The sequence below is a fragment of the Eretmochelys imbricata genome, chromosome 9 (assembly GCF_965152235.1).
Source record: "Eretmochelys imbricata isolate rEreImb1 chromosome 9, rEreImb1.hap1, whole genome shotgun sequence".
Classification (NCBI taxonomy): Eukaryota; Metazoa; Chordata; order Testudines; family Cheloniidae; genus Eretmochelys; species Eretmochelys imbricata.
Genome location: NC_135580.1, coordinates 61,540,933 through 61,558,629, shown reverse-complemented (window position 1 = coordinate 61,558,629; position 17,697 = coordinate 61,540,933). Strand labels below are relative to the sequence as shown.

General features: G+C 47.7%; 1 protein-coding gene across 5 annotated transcripts in view; it reads right to left on the bottom strand.

Annotated features, from left to right (window-relative positions):
* Positions 1–17,697, bottom strand: part of ENOX2 (ecto-NOX disulfide-thiol exchanger 2) — a 136,219-nt gene that overhangs the window by 20,261 nt on the left and 98,261 nt on the right. For all 5 annotated transcript variants that reach the window (XM_077825981.1, XM_077825986.1, XM_077825983.1 and 2 more), the window contains 2 exons: positions 8,750–8,864; positions 3,791–3,972 (listed from right to left, as the gene is read on the bottom strand). In XM_077825981.1, coding sequence (XP_077682107.1) covers positions 3,791–3,972; positions 8,750–8,864 — 297 coding nt within the window. The remainder of the gene's footprint in view (positions 1–3,790; positions 3,973–8,749; positions 8,865–17,697) is intronic.

The following is a 17,697-nucleotide window of genomic DNA, read 5'->3' as shown; positions in this document are numbered from 1 at the left end:
AGTGACCAAAACACTTCATGAATTTGTGTCACTTGCGGTAAATAGTTTTGGTCAAAACAAAAACAAACAAAAAAAATTGGAAATGCCAAAATTTTGACATTTCCAAAAGTCTTGTTTTGATTTTTCTGTCCAGATACACAATGGGATTTAGGCCCCAAAACATAGTAGGAGGAGAAAGTGGTGCAGTTAGGGCCCTCACTTGGGATGTGGGATATTGAGTGGAGCTGGGACTGGAAGCTAGGTCTTTCCCCACCAGTGAGAGCCCCAACCACTGGACTAGAGTCAGTGTCACACATTCTCTTTCAGGACCAATGACTATCTTATACAAGTGGAACAGCTTCTACATAGGAGAGCCCTATTTCTGAATACCTTATAGCCTGCTGATTAGTCCACTAACATGGTAGCTGGAAGATCTGGGTTTAAGTTCCTGGTCTTAAAAAGGGGATTCAAGTCTGGATCTCCCCCATCCCAGGTGAATGTCCTAACCACAGAGCTAAAGATTTTAACGGGGGAGGAGAGGCCTCCTCCTCTTCCTGTGGCAGTTTTTGAACTGACCCCTTCATTTCCTTTGGTTTTCTTAAAAATGTCTGGAGCAAAACATTTCCATTTGTGCTGAATGAAATGTTTCCAGGGTTTCGATTAGCTAAAAATTCTGATAAACTTTGGTTTTGAATTTTTTCAATTTTTGAAAACACTGCCAGCGAATCAAATCAATTATTTGCCCAGCTGAGCTAGAATCTTACTTTTCTGTAAATGAAAGCTTAGTCTCACATAATCATGTGGCCCCAGAAGCTAGGTCTTAAAACCATCCCCCCCACCAAATATCACAAGACTTGTCCCCAGCTGTGAGCACTGGCAACAGTGTTTAAAAGACTGTGAAGGCTGCTTCAGGGCCAATCCCACCTACCCACAATCTTTAAAATATGGAAATATAAAGCTGAGGGAATAGTGCCTTGCATCCCTTGTCCCTGACGTGCAATGGTGCCAACATCACACTCCAATGTTCCATAAGGCTTTCACCGCTATCCTTAACACATAGCAAACTGCAACACATCCCCCAGTGATATGCAACTCACTCAGAACCTCAGACACACTTGTTTCAACAGAGTGACCCACTGGTCTCTCATGGACCCCATGAATTTTGGAGGCCAGTCTGCCTGAACTGTGCTGAGGCTGCTGTTAAGATTTACAAGCACTGCTTTGCTGGCATAAGGGAGATTAGAGCTGTAGCTGCAAGGGTCTCATATTCTCTCTCTCTCTCTCACACACACACACAGTCGCTGGGAACATGTTTGCCCCCAGTGCCCTCTCACTGTATTAGAAACCCATAACATTCCATTAACAAAGACAAAACTAGCTTGTAATTCCCACTTTTCCTGCACACCCAAGTTAACAATAGATAGATAGTTTACACCCTGGGGTTACTGAGAGGTTAACCGTAGACCCTACTGGGATAAAGTGGGAATTTTGGTAATATTTTTATCATTCCTGAGCGTGCCTCAGTTTTCCTCTGTGCTTTGCATTGCTATGCACAGAGTGTAAAGAGTTAAAAGCTGCTCTTGGGACAGAGCAGGGGACATGAGGTGTTGTAACTGTCTAGGGTGGTATGAATGTGTCATTAAAGGACTGGCTGCAACTGACCCAGAGAAATGGAGGATCTGGAAAAACAAAAGGAACCCCAATGGCCAGGCTGTTCACACTTAGCAACCAAAAACCAAGAGGAAGACACTTTTCCTCCACTCCTCGGCAGGGAAGCAGAGCAAAGGTCCCAGATGGAGAACAAAGGGGAAAGGTGTCAGGTGGCTTGTCTCAGAGCCGGCCTTTGCAGAGACTCACACACTAACCTGGGACTGAAAGACAAAGGGACAGAGAAAGAGAAAGAGAGAGAGGAAACCAAGATGCTTCCCTCACCAGCATGACTCAAGGGAGTCTTGGCACTGGCCATCTTGGACTCTGTTTTAACCTTTGCTTCTCTAGGCTTATCTATGGACATCCCAATGCTGCACTACGGTTGACTAATAAACTCTACTCTGTTTTGATAGTGCTGCAAATGCTCACTGGGTATGGCTACACTGCAATGTAAGCCCAGGGCTAGTGGAACTCGAGTTAGAGGACCCCGGGTTTGAGAACCTGGGTTTGGTCCTGCTTTGAGCAAGGGATTGGACTAGATGACCTTCTGCGGTCCCTTCCAACTCCGATATTCTATGATTCTGATTCTAACCATGACCTTGAGCATCTACACTGATTGCCAGCCTTAGATCAAGGATTTTCCAACCCAGACCTGAACCCACGGCTCCGGGGTCCACACTACAGTATGCAGATCCAAATCCAATCAACTGTATTCCAGACTGCCTAGCGCCCTCTCAAAATGTGGCTACTCTAGCCCTCTGTTTGAGGTGCAGCATGGGAAAATTTGGCTGTCCACCTGGCACACTACAGGAAGTTTGAACTGCCCACCAAACTCATTCTGCCAAGCCATCGTTTTGGTCTGCAGGCTCCCAACAACTGGAGCCAGCAACATGGAGAAGAGAAGCCATTTGAAGAACTACTTCTTCTTGGGCTTTCACTCCTGTTTCAGGAGGTGGGCAGAGCTTCTGTGAGACGCTGGTGAACTTTCAGCAGAGTTTTCTGACCCACCCAAGGCACCTGACAGAGCTAATGATGGAGCAGGAGAAGGAGGACACAGACATCACAGACTCAAACTGGCTGATGCTGCTCATGACACTCGGTATAACAGCTACATAGACCAGTGCTTCGGCTGCAGGGCCACAAGCACAGACTGGTGGGACCACATTGTCTTGCAAACCTGGAACAACCAGCAGTGAATCCAGAACTTTCACATGAAGAAAGCTACATTTCTGGAGCTCTGTGAGCAGCTTGCCCCAACTCTCCAGCATAAAGACACATGCATGAGGGCATCCAGGCTGGTGCAGAAGCGACTTACTGTAACCATCTGGAAGCTGGCTATCCCAGACTGCTACAGGTCCATTGCCAGCAAGTTTGGTGTTGGAATGCCGACTGTGGGTAAAGTGATGGCAGAGGTTTCTGAGGCAATCAGGCATGCGGTTTATCCCAGAGTGGCTGCATCTACAGTGCTTCAGGCTCAAACCCTCCACTCCTGTAGGGTCCTAGGCCCTCGGGTCTGAGCCCGAGTCTGACAGATTTGTGTGTAAGATGGAAGGAGGGCTTGGGCTCAATCCTGAGACCGTGCCAAGGCTTACACTACAGTGTAGGCATACCCACTGAGAGCACTGTGGCCTGAACAGGTACTGTACAAGTCTCCCACAGGAGTCTGCCTTGGCTGGATTCACTGTAAGAAGCCACAGACAGAAACAGGGATCACGGGTGACCGAAGGTCCAGTTTTGGAGTCTTGGGGGTCACAGGTGTGGAACTGTGTGAACCCTGGGGGTTCGGAGAATCAAAGCTGTCACTCCCAAGGGACTGGTTACAGGCTGGGGCAAAGACCAGACCCTGCGGATCCCTGACACCTACATTTCGGACATAGCAGTAGGATGCATTAATGTGTACATAACAGAACTAGACTTCCAGGTGATTGTCATCAGTTCATATCCACCCAGGAGTTCTATTGTTTTTGTAGCCTTGAGAATGGCAGAAAGTTGCTTTCATCTGAATATAAACTTCCAAGATATTAGCTGTTGCTCCAGCTGAAAAAAAGGAAAATGGCTTTTTGAGCATGTTGCTATTGCTCCCATTTTAGAGCCATGGAGAGAAGCTGAGACCACTTTGCACTCGTAGCAAGGTCATGACTATAGGAAAGAGTAGCCTTACCTGCTGCATTCCCTGCAAAGCTTGCTGGAGGAGTTTTAACTGCTGCTCTCTAGTTGTGTCTTCATCTCTGTTCACTTTACCCTGCTCTTGCTTTAACAGCTCCACCTCATTCCTGTAGGCATCCAGCTGCCAGCGCAAACTGTCGTTTTCCTCCTTTAGGGCCTCTGCCTGGGACATCAGTGCTAGGAGAATGACGAACACAGGGAACAAACATTAAAAAAACAAATAAAAGGAGAGCAATGTCGGTCTTGTGAGTAAGAGTCCTGCATTCAGTTCCTGGCTCTGCCCCAAAGCATGACCTTGGGCCAGTCATGTAGGCCCAGATCCTGAAAGGTATTTTGGTGCCTAACTCCCATTGAAATCAATGGAGATCTGGTGCCTAACTCCCTCAGAGGATCTGGGCCTCAGACCCCATCTGTAAAATGGGGATAACACAATTTACTTCCTCCCAACTTTTGTCTGCCATGTCTATTTAGACTGTAAGATCTTTGGGGCTGGGCTGTTTGTCAATATGCGACTGTGTGGTTCCTGGAATAATGGACCCTGATATCAATGGAAGCCTCTAGGTACAACTGTCTTACAAGTAATGTTACTATCTGTTATTAAGGCTGCCTGACACTTCCATTACAAGACCCTGTTTTCAGTTGCATAGAATTTTGCCAAACTTCAACCATCTGAGCTGAAATTTTCCATGCCAGGCGCCTGCCCCAGGCTGAAATTTTTTCCCCCCTGCCGAAGCAGTTCAGTGGTTTCTGACAAGGCTGAGGGAAAATATGTTGTTTTGCTAACATTAAAAAGTTCTGGTGACTTCAAACAACATTCAGACAACTCTAGCACCCCACACTTTGGAGCAAGTACTAGAAATCTACTGACAGGTGACCTTTGTATCAAGGATGTGCATTTTGTCATCCCCACGAAAATCTGCTCAAATTTGGCCAAGTTACAAGACTTTGAGAGACAGCAGTTTGCACATGCTCAGTAAAGACATCTTATATTTTAACAGCTAATGTCTCCAAAGAGTCTGGCCATACTGGGCACGCTCTATCCCGCAGCTGAGCAGGCAGTTACAGCTCTGGACTACTGTGGAGTGGCCCCGAGCAGGGCATCAGAACTGAGAGAAGGTAGATTCTCTTTCCTGTGCTCTTAGCGACCCCTCCCACCCCCACTCCAAGCCCCATAGGGCCCAGACAGTGTGGAGGAGAAAGATGCCTGATTTGAATTCTGGGGGTAGGGGGAGAGGGACTAAATTGGGACAAAAAAACAGTGGGTGGTGGTGGTGGAGAGATAGGAACTGGAGGCTGGCAGGAGAGAGGGAAACTCAAGCTGGGAGTTGAGGAGGAGGAGACTGGGACTGGCTGGACGAGGAGACTGGGAATGAGAATCAGTAGGAGGGAGGTGAGGGGTGTGGGGAGACAGATCTGATGAAGAGCCAAGATACAGGGGGAGAATTGGGACTGGCTGGACAAGGAGAATGGAGACAAGGAGTTGGGGACTTGAGGAGGTGACAGGAAATGACTGGGCCAGGAGACTGGGACTGAAAGTGGAGGGGGAAACTGGTACATGGAATCCAGAGAGGAGGAGACTAGGATCTACTGGCTAAGAAAACTGGATCTGGGATGAAGAACCAGGAGTGGGGAAAAGGGACTGGGACAGGTTGGAGGGGAGGGGACAGAAGGGTCTGTGCCCAGTAGCATGCACTCCCCTCCGGATATCCATCATCCCTGAGTCTCACCAGTCCTCTGCTGTCAGCAAACAGCTGTGAACCCCAATGGCAAAGTGCCCCATCCCTGGCTGGCACACACAGAGGATGACAATCTACTACTGCTATCCATCCCTCCATTAGCTCAAGCGGCAGAGATCTGTGTGACCTTAATCACTCTGTTCCCTATCTGCACAATGGTAATCATATTACCCCCTCATCTCAGGGTGTTGTGAAAATAAATTCACAAATATTTGACGCATTCAGATACCGTATCAATGAACAACATGAGGAAATTAATAATTCTGTCTTCAGAGCAGGATTTGAGCAATGGGCAGTAAATAAAGCATAGGCCACACACTGAACAATAAGGACAAAACAAAATAGTGAATAGCTGTTAATTCAGTAAGCACCTGTGCACTGAACGAGGCAGGGATCCTGTGGAAAAAATTGTGAGCATGTAATTGAGATGTATCATAATGTATAAGCACGGAGAGGGGCCAGTGAATGGCTTGCATGGGCAATTTTCAGTCTGGCATTTTTGAATGTTTGGTATTGCAACCTTAATAATGCCCTTCTAAAATCATGTGTGTGTGTAATATAATAATAACAGAGTATGCGTAAAGGTGTATTTAGGGGACTATATCTCAGGACTACACTTGGTCCAATGGCTCCAGATTTGGTTCACTGACTCTACCCTGGACCCCCACAAGGCACCCTAAATATCAAGGCAATCTGATTAACTGTATAGAGTTTAGAGCACTTAGAACTACCAACCCTTAAACTGAAAGCGGGTCTTAACCTTTATGATAGCAAAGCTCTTGCTCAGCTATAATTCTTACTGGGATCCAAATTAAGTGCATCAGCTCAAAAAAGGACATGGCATCCCTGTGGACAGCTCAATGGAGACCTCTGCTCAGTGTGCTGCTGCAGTCAAAAGAGCAAACAGGATGTTAGGGTGCATAAGGAATGGAGAGGTGAATAATACCAGGGGCAGCATTAGAGGAGGGCTTGCGGGGGCTATAGCCACCCCAATATTTATCTTAGCCCCCCTATAATAGGCACCCCCCCAGCGCAAAGGTCAAACGTAGATACTTCTCTGCTGCTGCTGACAGCAGCGCTGCCTTCAGAGGCACCCGCCCAGAGCCGCTGCTCTCTGGCCATCCAGCTTTGAAGGCAGTGCCAGCAGCAGCGTAGAAGTAAGCCTAAGTGGGGGCGGGGGTGCCCGACAGCAGCCCCCGGCCTGTGTCCCTGCCCATTGGGGTGCACCGCCCAGAGCAGGTAGAGAGTCCGGGACTCCCCACAGTGCCCAGACTGACCCGCTCTGGCCAAAGCTCCTGGGCCCCATCCCATGTGGTTGCTGCTCCCCGAGGGTTCTGCCAGCCCCAGAGCTGGGTCCCCCCACCCAGGAGGCTTTTACGGGCTGTGAGCAGTCAAAGGGCGGTGGGGAGCTGAGGAGCAGCCGCAGCCCCAGGGCCCCAAGCAGCAGCAGGAGAAGGAGACGGAAGCGCCACAGTCTCCTGCACCATGGCACCAGCCAGCGCAGCGGCCACCCTGCACTGCCCAGCTCTGGCTTCTGGCCTCCAACCTGAGGGTCTTGGGGGAGAAGGTGGGGGTGGCACTTAACTGAGGAGGAGCAGGGGCGGGACCAAGGAGAGGGCTGGGGCTTGTGGTGAGGAGGGAGCAGCCTCCCCCGCAATTTTCTGTCTAGCCCCCACCAGGAAGAGGCTGGTGCCACCCCTGAATAATACAGAAGATATTCTAAGACCATTATGTAAATTGGTCAGCCTACTGGTCACCCTGTCTCAGAAAAGATATCACAGAACTAGAAGGGGTTCAGAGGAGGGCAGCAAGTATGATCAAGGTCCTGGAAAAACTCTTGTAAGAGAGATTGAAAAGGCTGGGAGACAAATAAGCAGGGACATGACAAAACTATAGAAATAATGAATGGTTTAGAGAAGGGAGATTGGGAACTTGTATTCTCCCTGCCTCATAACACAAGAATATGACACTCAAAAGGTGGCAAATTCAAAACAGAAAAAGAAATACCTTTTAACACAAAGTGTGATTCACCTGTGGAACTCACTGCAACAGGGTGTCATTGAGGACAAAACTTTAGCAAGATTCGAAGAGGAATTGGAAATTTGTGTCACCAACAAGAATATCCAGAGTTATAATAGTTAATACACCTTTACCCCAACATAACGCAATCAGATATAACATAAATTCGGATATAACACGGTAAAGCATTTTCCCTCCTCCCCCCTCCCTCCCAGGCTTGCGCGGCAAACCTTGGAGTGAGAGGGGGGAGAAGCGGAGTGGCAGCGGCGCACTCAGGGGAGGCGGCGAAGGCAGAGCAGAGGTGAGCTGGTGGGGCGGGGAGCTGCCGGTGGGTGCTCTGCACTCACCAATTTTTATCCATGGGTGCTCCAGCCCTGGAGCACCCATGGAGTTGGTGCCTATGGTGGCAGCGTGTCTGGCTCCAACACGCTGCTCTGAGCAGCATGTTAAGGGAGCCGGGCCAGGGGATTGGATAAGGGGCAGAGGGTCTCGGGGGACAGTCAGGGGACAGGGAGCAGGGGGGGTTGGATGGGTCGGGGTTTCTGAGGGGTCAGTCAGGGGGCGGGAAGTTGGTGGGGGTAGGATAGGGGGCGGGGCCAAGCTGTTTGGGGAGGCACAGCCCTCCCTACATGGCCCTCCATTGCAAGTTCAATATAACGCAGTTTCACATATAACGCGGTAAGATTTTTTGTCCCCCAAGGACCACGTTATATCAGGGTAGAGGTGTATTAACAAACATTTTGAGTGGCTATAAAACCTCCTGCTTCAGGGTTTAAGCCAGTCTCTGACTATTAGGGATTAGGATGAGAGCCTGATGGGGAGGAGGATTACCCCACATCTGCTTCTGCAAGGTTCTTACACCTCCTTCTGAAGCAGCTGGTGCTAGCCACTGTTGGAGATGAGAAACTGGGCTAAATAGACCTCGGCTTTGATGCAGTCTGGCAGTTCCTCTGTTCCTATTCTCCAGGAATCTGAAGCACATTAGCCCAGGGATAACCAAAGCCCAGAGTCCAATATTCCTGAGATTTTTGGCGTCTAAATCACAATTATAGAAAACTGCAGTAGAAGCTCCACTGTTCAGACTAGGTAATTGGCTCAGTTCCACAGCTAGGAACCTATCATTCGGGGCTCCCCAAGGAATTCACACAGTCCAGACACAACATGCAGATATATTTATCATCCATAGCAAATGTTTGTACCTGATTCTTCTGTTTCTTTCGTCTCTGAGGGATCTTCTATCTCATCGTCAGACATTTCCATTTCCTCCTCTCTTCGAATACCCATGAGTTCATCATTATGAATGTTGCGGATTTCCTAAGGTTTAAACAGAAGATCTTTCAATGTAAGGTTACAAGCCACTCGTTTGTTTTAAAAGAGTCTGCAAGGAACAGTGCTACCAGAAAAGAGCATGTGAGGAGTACTTCACTGCCCCAACCACATAGCAGCAAAGATCATTCACATTGTAAAACACTCCTGGCATAAAATATTCCACCCACTTCCCCAGCACACTCACCCAGCACTGCCCTCCACCTGAATTGTTGCCCTCACCCAGTGTTTCCCCAACATGCACCTTGCTCAGCACTGCCCCACCCTGTCCCTCCCCTATTACCCTTGCTCAGCCCTGCCCTGCCCCTCCCCCCGCACTGCCCTGCCATGCCATACATCCTCTTCACACCTGCCCAGGTTGCAAAGCAGGTCTATGAAGTGGTTTAGTGCCAGTTCTTTCGGTGCTGCAAGCTGGGAGAAGCCTCTTCTCTGGTTTTGTATTGTACTGTACTGCTAAGGAGCTGAGAGGTAGCCAGGAATCAGATTTGAGCCATCACCTGTATGAGCTGCTGATGTCCAGCTGCTCACAGGAGGAAATGGTGAATCACTCAAGGGGGTCGTATTTTCCCCCCTGCTCCACCAACGTGAAGCTGGAGCAATGGAGCCACGAACCATTACTACAGCTCCATTGAGGATTCAGCGGACGGCGGGACCACTGTGTCCATTCAGCCTTTCCCAATTGTGGAAGGTACCAAAGCCTCCTGACAGCCACACAGCCAAATGATACCCAGGAGATATGACAATGGTGCCTAAAGCTGGCAAGTCAGAATACAGCCAGCTCTTCGCTCACTGGATGGGAGGTTTCATACAAATGACCCACAAGCGTGAGTGTTTTACGCCTATGCTAACCTCTTACTGCAGCCTCTTTAGTCCACAGCCAAGGGAGGCCCTTTGTACCTGCACAATGATGCAGGGGGGAAGCCTGTTTGCAGAGAGAGTTGGGGCCGCTGTGAGTACATGAGGGAGGTGGGGACACATTCCCACATGTGCTCTGGGCCATGCTGCTCCGATTTCTGTGCATTATCCTTTTTAGCATGCTCCCATTCTGTCTCCTGTGCCTGAAATGCCCTCCCTGGGCCTGTGCACCATGCAGCCTTCCTGTTCCTCTATCAAACCCTCCCTCCTTCCTTTCCACTCTCTGTCAGGAACTTGTCCTCAGATTTTGGAGCTAAAAGGGGAAGGAAGATTTTGGAGCTAAAAGGGAAAGGAAGCACGATGGCACAACCAGGCTCCAAATAGGACTGGGTGCCAACCGGCCTCCGCCTCGCCCTTGCCTGGCCTCACCTCTGCTCTCATCATGTGATGTCAGAGCCAGCCTAGCCTGCAGCTCCTCAGGGCAGGGCCATAGGCCTGACTATCTTTGGCCTTGTACTGATTTGCACCTGTACTGGGGCAGAATGGTAGCGGTTCACTCCCACTTTGCACAGGTGTAAACGTCTGCCTGCGCCACGTGCAAGACAGTGGAGAAGCCAGTCCAGCAGCTTCATTAGAACATAAGAACGGCCAAACTGGAACAGACTAAAAGTCCATCTAGCCCAGTATCCTGTCTTCTGACAATTCCAGGTGCCCCAGAGGAAATGAATAGAACAGGTAATCACCAAGTGATCCATCCCCTGTCACCCATTCCCAGCTTCTGACATTCTCTCTGAAAAGTGTCATTCACACCCAGGGTTCTGTCATAGGGCACAATATCAATATAGGAACCACACAGGAAGAGAGATGGGTAAATGTGTTCAGGTGTTAGGATGCCAAAGTTACTTACCAGAGTCCATCAGAGGTTGCAAAGTGCCCCTCCTAATGCCAACTTACCAGAAAGAGCTTTGCTAAGATTGAGTGTCCCATAAATAATGACTGTAGAGAAGGCAGAGAAGTCTCATTTACTAAGCAAAACAAGAGGCAACCTTACCACAAGAGCCTGGAGCCAATAAGCGTTCTCTCTATTCATGTTCGGCTCCCCATGAAAAGAGCAGCCAAGCCGTGGGAAACAGAAACATTCTCAGATTGGTGCAAAGGGGAAGCCATAGGAAAGGTACCATGAAAAGGACAGGAATGAATGTTGACCCTGCTAGTCAGTCAGAGATGACAGTGCAATGAAGTTCAGGAGCCAGAGCTGGCTAGGCTACAAACAAGGGCCTCTGTCAAGCATTTGATCCAATGGTACATGTGACGGGGAACAGGAATCAGCAGGGAAATCTTCCCAAATGCATTAATTCACACTCTTTAATACCTAACATTCTTGATGGCCTTGAAGCCAGAGAGGCGCAGAGGAGCTAGCATAGCCCAGGGTGCATAGCAAGCTCTGGGACATGGCTGGCCAGCACCCAAAATGGGAGCTCTGGAGGATGGAGCTGGAGAGACTGTAGGGTGCAGGTACTTAAGAGAGACCTTATGCAAGGGAAGATGCTTGGCAGCTAGGTAGCTACCCTGGCCTACAAAGTTCCACCAGGTGCCAGCATGTACTGATTCCTTCAGTAGTTGTACTCAGTAGCAGCATTTAGCAGTTCTGGGCACCAGCAGGCCCTCATAGGCGAATTACTGAATAGGGCCTATTCCTGATCCCAGCCATTGCAATGACTCCCAAAATATACACAAAATCACCAAGCCACCTCTCAGATCCTCACACTGCACTGTAACCTGTCTGTTGAGCTCAACTGAAAGCAGGACCTAACTCTGTAGCACTCTGGTGCTATGGCAGCTTTATTTAGAGTAACTAAATCCAGGACTGAATAATACACACAATACAGCAGCCCCTCTTATTGAATGTAACATCAAAACTAATCTGCTTTATGCTCCTGCTGCACTGGAATAACCTACCTTGGGACCTGGTGGATTCTCCATTACTGGAAGGCATTAATACAAGTCTGGCTTTCTAAGAGAGCTACTATAGCTCCGTGAGCCAGGGAGTCCCTCAATGCCCACGGACAGAGAAAACACCATAATATAACTCACATCAGGCCTGACACACTCATTGCCCCAATACCCCGTTATCATAATCTGTGTCTAAAGAGTATCATGTGAGGTATCATATACCAACTGGTAACACGCAGTTCATTGATATTACTGAGTGATCTATGTGAGGGCAGCATGTAATAATTATAGATGCGTGATTCCAGTGAGAGGGACTGGACACTGCAAGGGAGACAGTTTTGAGGAGACGTAGGACTGAAGAAGCTATTGGTAAGAATACCCTGCAAAGAGTAGCCTGGCTGGTGGAAGTCATGGCGAAGCCATTGTTCTGTGAACAGGTTGCTGGTGTCAGGGCTCTGAACCAAAGCAGCACAGCACAAAAGCACCCAGGGATACAGGGCAGCGGCGACACAACTCCTTATTGGCCTGGGTGAAACCCCATAATGTCATAGGCTCACACAGAAGTTATGGGCATGATACAGAGTTTACTGGGTGAGTTACAGATGATCATAGGGGCTCCTTCTGGCCTTAAAATCTATGAATAATCTATGAGCCACAGATTCTCCCTCACAGATAAACTGTGCCTTCCTGCATAAAAACCAGCCATCAGGTAGCATTCATGAAAGAAAAAACAAAAACAAATTGCCCTTCCATGACACTATGCAGAACTGGTAATAAAGAGAAAGCTCATCTCCGAGTCCCTTAGTCCAGTCTATAAAATACGCACAAGAGACTTGTTGTGTCTTCATCAAGGGTTCCACATGCTTACAAACATAACCTCAGAGTTGCTCAGCCACACATGTACGGCTTGTATTCTGGGCTGCTTTATCTGTTGAGCAGGATGAGCTTTTATTCTTGAAAGCTGTGTGTTTTAGTGTGCACTTCCTGTAATTATGATACAAGTGTGTCTATTGTAAATATTTATCAATGTTACATAGGATAGACAAAGTATTACACAATATGACAAATGCACGTAGTACAGGGGTGAGCAAACTACAGCCCGGGGGCTGCATCTGGCCCTTCAGACGTTTTAATCTGGGCCTCGAGCTCTCGCTGGGGAGTGGAGTCTGGGGCTTGCCCTGCTCCCACACTCCAGCCGGGGAGCGGGGTCGGGGGCTTGCCCTGCTCTGTGCATGCCATGGCTCTGCTTGGCTCCCGGAAGCAGCGGTATGTCCTCCCTCCAGCTCCTATCCGAAGAAGCAGCCAAGGGGCTCCGCAGAGTGCCCCCGACCCAAGCACTGCCTCCGCAGCTCCCATTGGCCAGGAACCACAGCCAATGGGAGCTGCAGGGGCAGTGCCTGCGGACAGGGCAGGGCACAGAGCCACCTGGCCGCGCCTCTGCATAAGGGCCAGAGCGGGACATGCTGCTGCTTCCGGGAGCTGCTTGAGGTAAGTGCTGCCCGGAGCCTGCACCCTTGACCCCCCTTCCACACCCCAACCCCTCATCCCCAGCCCCACCCCAGAGCCTGCACCCCCAGCCAGAGCCCTCACCCCCTCCCGCACCCCAAACCCCAATTTCGTGAGCATTCATGGCCCGCCATACAATTTCCATACCCAGATGTGGCCCTTGGGCCAAAAAGTTTGCCCACCCCGATGTAGTGTGTAACTGTGATATCAAAAGTGATTGAACCAATCAGCACCCTTACTCCACAGCTAATTTGCATGCAACAGTTTCATTGGCTGTATAAGGGACACATAGATGGTGGATTATTTTGTGACGGCACAGGCTTTTAGCTACTAATACTACTTAAAGGCATAAGTTTAGAAGAGCATGTCTCAGCGTATTTTGTGTTTATGATGTAAATAGAACAATAAAATCACAATGAGTACGAAAAGTTCAACAGGAGGCCAAGAGGTTATTTTTTGCCAAGCAAACCATTCATACCTAAATAATTACTCAACATGTTAATTAGGGTCATTAGTGCTAAAATATGTTATTAATGTGAATCCTCTCTCACCTGCATTCATGGTTTTGCCTAGATGTGCATTTATTTAATTTGCAAAATAATGATGTGTTGTCAGGATTTTAGCTTCCTATGGATACTCTCACATGATGGTGACAGGCTGATGACAGAATTTCTGGCAGCCTGCTCATTTGTGAATCAGAATCTCCATCCATTGCAGTGAAGCTGCGCGGAGCTCCTTGACTTATTGTGATTTATGACTTGCCTATGTTATGATAACTAAGCAACGTCCCCCTACACAAAAATAATGCTTCTCAGTAGGTTAGGTCACTGGGTCTTTCACTCCCACGTTGCATAAAGCCTTTTGTGTAACAAACAGTATGCAGGGCTGACCTGAAATGATACCATGGTTTAATGTCAAAGTATAGCACAAGAAATACACTTGAATTAAGTTTGACCTCAGTAGGGGTAGGTTAGACTGCACTTTTTCGAAGCAGAAACATAGCTGCAAAGAGCCCTCTGTCGCTGTTACACATTACATTAAATCAAAAAGAGTAACCTTTGTTGTTAGATATCCACTATATTCTGACTTTGAGGGCTACCCGCAGTTATGGGAGGTGAAATGGAACAAGATTTCCCAAAGCCTTTTAGTGAACTCATTAAGACGAAGAGTTAGAGAGGTTGTAAACTGACCAGTTAGACACAGCCAGTTTGATTATATGGTTCTTAATTATAAGAAAAATGAATAATTGTCACCATCCATCCCTCTAGCTTGATTCTCCATCCATGACACTTCCCGTGTGCCCATCAGACTCTGAGACTGCAGGCAATACCCCTTATGGGAGAGGATTCCTTACTCTATGGAATCCTTTTGCCGTGCTGCCAACTCACAATTTTGGTCCCTGCTACAGTCGGTCTTGCAATGATAGGCGGTCTTGCAATGATAGGTCTGTCTATCATACAATCCGGGCAAAGCAAAATATGAGAGAGATGGGCTACCCCACATGATACCCTTTAGCCCAGAGGAAGGTGCACATCCATAGGCCATTAATTATTATCACACATCTTCCACTGACAGCTATTAACGGTTCTGTGCATTTCACCACCCTTATCCTGAGCCAAAGTGTCTTTCTGCTGGAGTGATAACTATTATTCACAGATAACATAACTCAGAGCCTGTATAAGGTTATTTCAGGCACAGCTGAGAGTAAAAACTAGGTCTAAAAGATATACCTACAATAAACAGAAATCTTACCAACTTTGCTACATAGCCTTCCAGATGGAATGTCTAATCAGATGCTTCTGTAGCCTACTCTAGCACAGTGTGGCTTTGTGTCACCTGTTAGCAGCTAGGACACAGAGAGAGTTTCACAGACTCAGATTCCAAGCCCAGAAGGGACCATTGTGATCACCTCCCGTATAACACAGGCCGCAGAACTTCCCCAAAAGAATTCCTAGAGCAGATCTTCTAATCAAAATCCAATCTTGATTTTAAAATGGTCAGTGATGGAGAATCCACCACGACCCTTGGTAAGTTGCTCCAATGATCAATTACTCTTACCATTTGCAACTTATACCTTATTTCCAGTCAGAACTTGTTTAGCTTTGAATCCAGCCACGGAATCATGTTATGTCTTTCTCTTCTAGAATGAAGAGCCCATTATCAATTTTTTCCCCAATGTAGGTACTTATAAGCTGGGATCAAGTCACCCTTAAACTTTTCTTTGTTAAGCTAAATGGATTGAGCTCCTTGAGTCTATCACTAAAAGGTACATTTTCATATCCTTTAATCATTCTCTGAATCCTCACCAATTTGCATGGGAATGGTTGCAAAATAAGAAGCAAATTGTACTGAAGAGGATTTCTTGGCACTGATGCTCGGAAATGGGAGGTGAACAGCCCAGCTGCACGCTCCCCTGAAGGATGGGGGACATGTGCCTCCATCACTCACAAAGATGTTGAGCTGGGGAAATGTCCAAGCCGGCTCCCCTAAAAGTTTTGTTTAGGTTGAAAACTCTATCCCCATTGGTCAGCTAATAGTAAGTGAGTTGAGTAGGACACCTGGGTGGGAGGCACGGTCTGCCTAGGTGCCATAGTTGGCACGGGAATTGTATGGGGTGAGGAAGGGTCCAGCCTGGATATTCTCAGACAGCTGCAAACCTCTGTCATTTCAATTCTAAGCCAGGGGAGCATTGTCTGCTTTTGGATTAGTGCTTACATTTTGCACAACCCCAGTGGCCAGCTCTGAAAACACACACCACAACATGCTGTTGCTGGGTTGCTGCAGCCTCCCATCACTTGCAACACACAGCTGGCCAGTGGCCAGCACCTGTCTTTCTAAACTTGAATAAAGTTAACAGTTTAGAAGACTGTGAGGGTGTATTGGCAACCTATATCAATGCCAAAGTTCCATGACAAGCCAGCATGTACATCCTGCTCTGCCCTAAACCCACTGCTTCCAGTCAAACACCAACAAGTAAGTCACACAGAAAATGCTCTACAGGAACACTCCACAACTAACACCAGGACCTCAGAGAAGAACAGTTTGCACCTTGCTGCCCCCTTCCTTCTGTGGGTCACAAAGGATTTAACTATGCCTGACAACATCCTGGGAGGAGCATGGTCTTGTGGTTCAAGCACTGAACTGGGACTCAGAAGACAAAAGTCCTGTCTGTCACAAAGTTCATGTGTGATCTTGGGCAACCACCTAATTACTCTCTGCTTGAGCTTCCCATGTGTAAAATGGTAGTGTTGATAGTATTGGTATATCCCTTCCTCAGGGATCAGTTCATTAATGACTGTGATGTGTCCAGATACCACATTGCTGGGGCCACAGAAGCAGACAGATTTCCATTTTACTAACAGGGAACTGAGACCTGGAGATGTAATGAGTTGTTCGAGGCCTCACAGCAGGTCTGTGGCAGACTGGAGTGTATAACCTAGATCTCCTGACTCTGCGTCCCAAGCTTTGATTAGTCAATACCCTATCTTCCATCATCTGAATTTTGTAAACAGTGGCTACAAATACCTACCCAAGTTGCAGTCTCTTATTAATACAGCATTGTACTTCCCCGCATGGGCAGAGTTTGCTCATTATGCAGCTGCCAGGGCAGCTCCATGGTTAAGGTTATTTTGAGATTAGCAGGGACTCAATTACTTTATTTTTCAAACATAAAAGATGATTTCCAAACTTACAGCACTTCCTCTGTGAATAAAGAATGCACTTTGTGAATTCACAAATTTCTCCACTCCTCAGTGTAAGAGGCAGGAGTATTTTAAAATTATTCCTTCTTGAACTTCGATTCACAAACCTGGATCTCTGCAGCTGATAAATGTCTTTGTTGTGAAACTTGATGACTGATTCACTTGAGGATATGATTAAATCTAGACGCAGACTTCTTTTTAAGTTTCATTATCTGAAAATAACTGAATTATTTGCATGTTCTACATCACTGTTTATGCCCTGGGGGGATAATAGTTTGGAAGACACCACTTTTGACATCAGCCTTCATAAGGCGAGAGGAGTAAGAGTGGGACTCAGTGTGGGAGGAGCGCTATTCTATGAGGTCTTCAGGAGAGGAGCTTCATGCCTACAGATCTCCTCAGTGTAGCAGATCTCTGCAGCCACTCCCGCAGACCTTACAAGGTTTACTATAGCAGAGTCCCCTCCTGCACACTTCCTCAGGCATGCCAAAGAGGAGCTGGATGAACTCAACAGGCAGGGATCTAGTGTTATGACCCTTTCCAGTGGTCTGATGGAAGAATGGGTTGCAGTGTACAAGTTTTCCATCCTTAGAAACTGAGAGCCAAATCCTGGGAGAATATCATTTCCATAAAAAGAAGTGTTCAGTGATCTTAATTTTTCTGGAACTAAACTGTGAAGGTGCAGCACTGCTTCATACAGGGACCAGATAAGAACAGATCTCTTCTGCCTCATATTTTATTGTTTGTAGTGTTGTAGCAGTGTTGGTACCAGGATATGAGAGAGACAAGGTGGGTGAGGAAATATA